At 42.9% G+C, this 8444-nt stretch overlaps 1 protein-coding gene across 1 annotated transcript; it reads left to right on the top strand.

Moving 5' to 3' along the window:
* Positions 1-201: 201 nt before the first annotated feature.
* Positions 202-8090, top strand: LOC146075797 (tumor necrosis factor ligand superfamily member 14-like). Its single transcript, XM_083185397.1, has 4 exons — positions 202-1177; positions 4205-4247; positions 5015-5047; positions 7495-8090. Exons 1-4 carry the CDS (start codon positions 863-865, stop codon positions 7905-7907), a joined length of 804 nt encoding a protein of 267 aa, XP_083041523.1. The 5' UTR covers positions 202-862; the 3' UTR covers positions 7908-8090.
* Positions 8091-8444: the final 354 nt, after the last annotated feature.

The raw sequence follows: 8444 nt of genomic DNA, 5'->3' as shown, positions 1-8444 counted from the left end.
TCCCTGTCACAGTTACATGTGTTATATACAGGGGTGTAGCTACCATAGGTGCAGGGAGTGCAGCTGCTATGGGGCCCAGAGCTGAGAGGGGCCACCTTCCCTGTCACAGTTACATGTGCTATATTCATTTATCACCATTAGGTGGTATGTAGGATCCCTTACTAAATTTTGCTATGGGTCCTACAAGTAGGGATGGCCATTGACCATCGATGATTTGAAATCATCGATGGGTTATGGCTGATGTTGAATACTTTTGCCATCGATGGGGGAGAACCAGATGGTTTCCCTCCATCGATGGAACATTTTTTTTTCCAAAGTGCTGGGACACAGAGCATAGCTCCGCCCCTGCCCCCTGTGTTTTGATTGGCCCCCAGGCCTATCAAACACAATGGATGACCATGGATATGTAAAAATATCGATGGTCCTCCATTGCATAGTTTAGCAATATCGATGGTCAGTTGCAGAATTGCCATCAATGGCAACCATCGATGGCAATGGCAACGATGGCCATCCCTACCAACAAGTATCCAGTTGCGCCACTGTAAGTGCCGACCATTCAGAATACAATGCCTGATGCATCGCACCCCTAGTGCTTATGTGGGCACAGATTTGCTGACTGTTATTACATTGTCTGACAGCTGGAAATCCGGTGTGTCACTCTGTTGTACAGTCCCGGGCAGACGGAGCTGTGTAAGGATACAGCAGTTGCTGTGGTCAGGCCAATTCTGCACCCTGCATGTTCAGCGAGCGTGGGTAATAAAAGTCTATCACCATTTCTCTCTGTGGTTTTCCTAAATCCAAAATAAACTCAAAGGACCATAAAGAACATTTGTGCTGTGTTCTGCTATATATATATAGTCTTATGTCACTCCCACCCATTCATCCACTCCCACCGCTGTCAGAGGGCCATGTGTGTGACATCTGCAGCAGCAGCACAGAAGCCACTGCTACAATGGACAGGTATGGAGCTTCTCCAGTGTCTGTGTTTACAGTGGAGACTCAGGACCACCAGAGACCCCGCTGTCCACCACCCATAACACCCAAGAACTGGGTCAGTGGCAGGATGCTGATTCAGCTGGTTCTGATGGCATTTACTGTCCTCGCACTGTGTGGGGCAGCATCCCAGGTCTACTACTTACTGAGGATGGAAAACAATCTAGATGCCACTCAAGAAAAGGTAAGGGGGTCCTTTCTAGGGTGCTGGGGCAACTCATTGGTTGTGCAGTGATGAAGGTTTTAAGATTGTCACTCTGTTGTCCCTTCTTGTTAGTAGTAAGAGAGGGAGAGAGTGAGAGGAAAGAGAGAGGGGGGGTGTCCCAATAAACAAAAATATATATATATTTTTTAAATTGCGGCAGAAACTTTTCTTGGCTCCGCCTCTTGTGCTGTTGCCATAAGTTATGGAACTCTTGAAAAGCCCGCAACCGGCATAATTATTTTGTTTTTGCTATATGATATGGGTTTTTGGCTTTTTAGGTACATGTGTCAGTATCAAACACAGGATTTCTTGAGGGGGGGGGTCCAAATGCCATCCACAATCTCCGACTCTGTGGAACATTGGAGTAAGTCCAGGAGTATGGGGGAGCTGTCTAAGAACCTAATAACAACAACCCTGAACACATTGGTCTTTTCATACACTGGATACTGTGTGGAATACACTAAGCAATTTGAGACAAAATAAATCTCCAGGTACATTTTTATAAATAAATAAAAAAAAGCATAATAACTTAAAAAATGCCTCTTACACATTGTACCACACACTGTGATGCTTATTCCACATTATACCACACACCGTAGTGCTTATTCCACAATATACCACACACCGTAAGGCCCCTCACACATTATGCCACACACCGCAATGCCCGTGACACAATATGCCCCACACTGCAATGCCCCTTTCTCAATATACCACACACGCAATGCCCCTGACACAATATGCTACAGACTCTCTCCCATAGCAAGGTTTCTAATTAATCTTAAATTACCTGCTCATTAGTATGGGTGCAATCCTCATTGCCAAGAGCAAGGGGGTTTCTGGGCATCCGTAACCCCCCCCCCTCCGTGTTTGCCAATGCATGCATCTGGTTGTCTAAACATTGTCTATGTGCATTGTATTTTCAAAGAGAATACAATTATTATGGAGTAAATGTGAGGTTTCTTAGTGATAGAACCTCTTCGGGAGATCTCCACCAGGCAAACGGATAATTCTTAAAGCCTCTGCAGCCTGGAAATCAGATGGCGCTCCGGCAGGCTGGCAGATGAGAGCTGAATGGAAAACTCATTCGCTCTAACAATGTGACGGAGCATTTGATAGTCATAACTAATGCTGGCTAGTATAGGGAATAACATATCTGTACGTCCGGACTGTTAAAGGCAGGATGTGGCTCCATTGCTACTTATTTAAGCATAGGCAAATATAAGGGGGGTTTCCAGGTGGACGGAAACCCCCTTTCTCCACAGCCTCACCACCGACCACATGCAGTATACAGGGCTAAATGCAGCTGCTGCACATGGCCAGTGGCAGATGCTTATCTTACCAGTGATGCCCAATCACCGCATCATAGTGAGAGTCTGGTAAGTGGCTTACTGTGATCACTGGGCCTGCATGCGTCTGACGTTCTGTATTACATAACCTGCACTGTGTTGGGGACAGACCGTAGCTTGTTATATGACAATTATTCATTCTGTTCGGAAACCACCCTTCAGAAATCCTGCGTTTGCTGCTGTTAAGTATGAGAACAGAATTTGTGGCATTTTATCTCTTTGTCTGAAGATGGTAAAGCCCAGCAGTGTATGATGTATTTGCATTGGAACACTCTGGATTAGTTGACATACAGGGGGACATTTACTAAGATGTGTATTCTACTTCACATGTGCTGTTGCTACGGGCAACCAATCAGAATCTACTTCTTATTTATTTAGCACCCTCTGGAAGATAGTAGACAGGATCTGATTGGTTGCTAATAGCAACATCACATGTGAAGTAGAATACACATCTTAATAAATTTCCCCCACAGTATGAGCCGGAACCTGAACCCAAATCTAATACTAGCCCTAAACCTAACAATAATCCTAACCCCAAACCTAACTCCTAACACTAAACCTAATTCTAACCCTAAACCTAACCCTATTCTTAAATCTAAATGTGGCCCGGATTTTGTTAAGTAAGAAAGTAAGTATTTTTGTGTCTAGAACACACCATGGGCCAGACCAGTTAGCAAGACTGCATTTTTGTACAGATGGACAAAACCATGCTGCACTGGGGGGAGAGATGTACAGAGAGTTAGATTTGGGTGAGTTATAAATCTAACCATAAACGTAACTCCAAACCCCTACCCCTAGACCTACCCTTACCCTCAAACCAAACTCTAACCATAAACCTAACCCCAGACCTAACCCTTGACCTACCTCAAACCAAACTCTAGCCATAAACCTAACCCTTGACCTACCTCAACCCTCAAACCAAACTCTAGCCATAAACCTAACCCCAGACCTAACCCTTGACCTACCTCAACCCTCAAACCAAACTCTAGCCATAAATCGAACCCCAGACCTAACCCTTGACCTACCTCAAATCAAACACTAACCATAAACTTAACCTCAAACCTAACCTTAGACCGACCTCTACCCTCTATGTTGACATAGACTTTTTGATGTATCGACATTTTACATTTCGGCATTTGGACCATGTTGGCATTTTGACTATGTCAATATTTTGACTGTCTGACAATGGTTGTTGGTATTTTGACCGTTGGTATTTTGAATGTCGAGAAATAATACTGAACCACTTCAAGGCATTTGGGGGACCTGTGGAAATGTTGCTATGGGGCTCCAATGCTTCAAGCTATGGAGTGTGGATTATTAGACAGTCAATAGGTTCACAGGGTCAAAAGATCGACAGGGTCAAAAGGAAGGTAGACACTATAAAAGGTCGACATGAGTTTTTCACATTTCTTGGTGTCAATTGTCACAATCGTCACCATGGACCCCCTAACCCTTGCATGGCTCACCTAGCTTGTTATGCTTTTATACTCCCTCTATGCCAACGTGGTCTATGCCAACGTGGATGGTGATATTGCATGTGGAACTTTTGGGTTAGACGTACTGACTTTCTATCTAGACACTGTAGCTCTATCAACCAGAACCACCAGCTATGCCCCTGGTACCTATGGATTCCTTTTTAACCTTCTCTAATCTTTTTCAGATTAATACAAGTTTGCATGCGCAGAAAATGATCCATGAGCCAGGTAATAAGTTAACAGACATATGAAAAATAAAATGAGTTTTAAAACTGTATGTTAGATTTAATGGCAACATGTTTCCAGTTTATACATAAGAAGCCTTTGTAATCCTAATATACACTGGGTTGTACCTCACGGGGGTGTGAAATATTACACACTTGGTTAAATGAATTACGGTACATAGAACAAGCAAGGGATACAGTGCAGAATAACCTAGAGCAGTGATTGCCAACCCTTTTCACCTCGCGGCACACCAGGAAAGATTTTAAAGTTACCAAGGCACACCTTCAGGCCCTCACAGGAAAAAAACATTGGCCCCCACAGGAAAAAAAAAAGAAACCCATAGGCACCCATTTGAAAAATAAAAAAACAATCACACTTGTCCCCACAGGTAACAAACAAAATACTTGTAATAAAAGTCTCTCAGAGTTCATGCTGTTCACGGGTCAGTGGATCACCCAGGGGTCTGTAAGGCCGTGATCATGAAAGCCTGACATTTTTTGGCTAAAATGACACAATTCAAACAAAATCTTGTCAGGTTGGTTTTACAATATCATGCTAGCTTCCAACCCCCCGCACCCTCCCCCCCCCCTTTGTGTGAGCTGGTGTCAAATATTGAACATCTGTAACGGAGGCCGCCAAATCTCCTTCAGATAAAAAAATAATTATAAGAACAATAGTGAAAGAGTTTTCCTGCATCATGTAGAAATAATCAGCTCAACAGTCAACTAAATTATTTGTAAATATTAACCATTTATTTCTTTGTTTTCCAGGCAGCCACCCTATTCCCTCTGCTCATGTCACAGGTACAGTGTGAATGGTGAACAGATCAAATGTTTAAGTGGTTTTAAGGAGTAGCAGTGATAATAAGATGGTTATAATAATGGTGGATTAGAAAAACCAGGACCGAACGGCAGCTTTCACCTCGTCGGCAGAGTTGAAGTGTTGACCCATAAGGTGCTCTTTCATATTTGGGAAGAGGTGAAAGTCGCAGGGAGCAAGGTTGGGGCTGTACGACGGGTGTGGCAGAACCTCCTTGAACTGCAGGTGCTGCAACCCTCTTCCCAAAGATAAAAGAGCACCTTAAGGGTCAACACCATGATGCCCAATACATATTATACCACACACCCTGATGCTCATTACATATTATGCCACATCATAGCTTGCCTACCTGCTAGTGGTTTCTTGCTCAATGCCAGGGGCTTCATGCTTGATGCCAGGGCTTCCTGCTCAATGCAAAGGGGTTCATAATCGTTGCCAAGGGGCAAGCCAATCAGAGCTTGTGGACCCACAGCCAATCAGAAGTGGGTGGCTGTCACCATTACCTCGAGTGGCAGTGCACAATAAGGCACCATAGTAGTGAATATATTATACTGAGTTTATTCTACCTCACCTAAATTTTAAGTTAGAAAACATTATAGATAAAAAAACCATAAAAACTGCGCCAAGTAAACAAAAAAAAACCTGATTAATCACATGAATTTATTATTCAATTTAAACATAAATCACTGGCCAGTGAAATAAATCTAATAATCACATTAAAAATAGACAGACAACCATATTAATCACATTTAATCTATTTAAAATCCACTATTTAGAAGTATATTGATCTTATTCAACCTTATCCTTGTTAGAAGTTGTTACTGTCCCTTGATATTTAGTAAGGATTATTGGGGACATCCAGGGCCGGTGTAAGGCTTCTCATCACCCTCGGCAAAACTTCAACCTACTGCCGCGCCCCCCCATACTGCCACCAATAACCATTTTCCAACCCCTTAATGCATAATTGCCTAACATTCTGGAATGGCAGAGAGCCTCCCAAAATTGAGTGGTCCTCCCTACTTTCTCTGGAGGCCCCCAGCACCCTCCCCTTTGCCACCCAAAACAGAGTACAGGACGAGAGGGCAGCAAAATAGGGAAGTACAGTATACCTCAACAGAAAGTCTGGAGGTGAGTTTGTAGAGTTTCCACAGCATTAAGTACACCAAGGATCCTCACAGACATCCTTGATTTTTTGATAGGCAGACTTGGTGGCGCCCCCCTAGATCCCGGAGCCCTAGGCAGTTTCCTAAAGCTGCCTAGTGGTAGAGCTGGCCCTGGGGACGTCCTCCCTTATTAGTAGGTGCTCATGTAGCATTTCTCCAATAATAAATGATTAGTTAGACCGTCCTCCCTTGTTGTTAGTAGGGGTTATTACAACAGTTCTCCAGTAATAAATGAACAGAATTTCCAAACGAAGAGAAATTAAGATAACAGTTCTCCAGTTAAGAGAATGGAACAATGTCTGGACAGACAGCTCCTCAGTACCTCTGGTAAGAAGATTCTATTAGCTCACCCCGTCTCCCAGCTGCTGGTGCTGATCCCGTAGATGGCAACTTTCTCCGGAGTTAAAACTGCAATGGCTTCTTCAATGTATTCACATGGACAGAGCAGTTATTTCCAGAGAAGATGGTAAGTTAAATTTCTTAACGCGTTTCCCCACCTGTAGCTCTCAGCGGCTTCCTCAGAACAAGTGGTATCATTTCTCTGGAAATACCCCTCTTCATTTATTACTGGAGAACAGGGTTGCCTACCTGACCCTCTCCATGAGGGAGAAAATGCTCTGTTCCTGGACTTCCCTGGTAATGTAGGATTGCCAGCACCTGTGGTGAAACACCATTCTCATCAATTATCTAGCTCCCCACAGGTGATGGCAATCATACATGACCAGGGAAGTCAATGGAGCAGAGCATTTTCTCCCTGAAGGAGAGGGTCAGGTAGCCAACCCTGCTGGAGTACTGTTGCATTAACCCCCTACTAACAAGGGAGGACGGTCCCACTAATATTTTATTATTAGAGATCTGTTGCATTTTTAATCGAATAATAAATTCATGTATTAAATCTATTTTTTTGGTTTACTTGTCGCAGTTTTTACGTATTTTTTTTGTTTATCTATAATGTTTTCTCACGTAAAATGCAGGGAGGTAGAATAAACTCAGTATAATACATTTACTAAGAGCGCATCTCTGAGACAAAGGATCCAATAACTGCAGCCAATTGGCAGTTAGCTTGCAAATGTCAAGTGCACGGTATACAATGCAAGCAAGTGTCTGATTGGTTGCCAGAGGTAGGTGCTTTATTGACACCTAAATGTTTTGTGTTAATCAATTAATATTGACCATGAACTAGAAATGTTATAAGTAACTTAAGAGCCCCTTAAAGAAGAGGACTCCACTTACAATGAAAGTCAATTAACATTTTTAAGTTTTTCCAGGCCTAACTGTTGCAGATAGCTCTTCCAGCGTTCCTCTTCAATGGGAGCCCACCAGAGGTCTCGCCTTCCTCCATGACGTAGAGTATAACAACGGGTCACTTCTCTGCAAGACCAGTGGACTATATTTCGTCTACTCCAAGCTGCAACTGGCCTTACCAAATTGCCCCCAAACCTCTGACAACCCAATGTTCTTTATTCATGGAATGTACAAGAGAAGTACTAACAAACCACTTATGGAGAACAGGAGAAGGTTCTGTGAAACATCGGGGTCTTCAGTATGGAAGGAAAGTAGCTTCCTAGGGGCCAGCTTCATGTTGGAGAAGGGGGACGAAGTCTATGTCACCATGTCTCATAAAAATCTCATACGCGTCGATAGGGACACTGTGACTTTCTTTGGACTTTTCGGGCATTAGGGAACCCAAAACAATTGTTTTCTCCGACAACTGGGTCACAAAACATGGAAAAGAGTTACTCAGCCATAAATTTAAAGGACCAATGGGAGTTAAGAAGCAAAACACTGTCTGTGAACAAGAAAACCTTGCTTCTCAAATGATCAAGGCAGATACTGTATAGTCTATGGTTCGGAGAATTTTTTTTTTTTTTGGGGGGGGGGGGGGGGGCATTGTTTTGTTAAATGCACCCAATATTTTTCATATGTACAGAATTACTGTCTCTGTTCTTTATTTATAAAATATTTCAGAAATGGCATATGCAAGACGATCTTTAATCACAAAGTTTTGAGATATATATTATCCTTTATTTAACTTGTGCCACAAGGGATCTGCAGCGCCCAATTACAGACTAAATAAACAAATGAGCCAAACAGGGAGTTACAGCTGAATACAATAGAGGACAAGTACAAGGCACATAACCATAGCTGCACCAGTAGACGACACTGGAATAATTATCAGCTTGGCAAAAAAAACTACAAGATTTGGAGGTGATTCTGG

This window comes from Crinia signifera, chromosome 4 (assembly GCF_055691185.1).
Source record: "Crinia signifera chromosome 4, ASM5569118v1, whole genome shotgun sequence".
In the NCBI taxonomy this organism is placed as follows: Eukaryota; Metazoa; Chordata; class Amphibia; order Anura; family Myobatrachidae; genus Crinia; species Crinia signifera.
The sequence above is the reverse complement of the archived record's forward strand: the minus strand, read 5'-3'. Positions and strand labels throughout refer to the sequence as shown.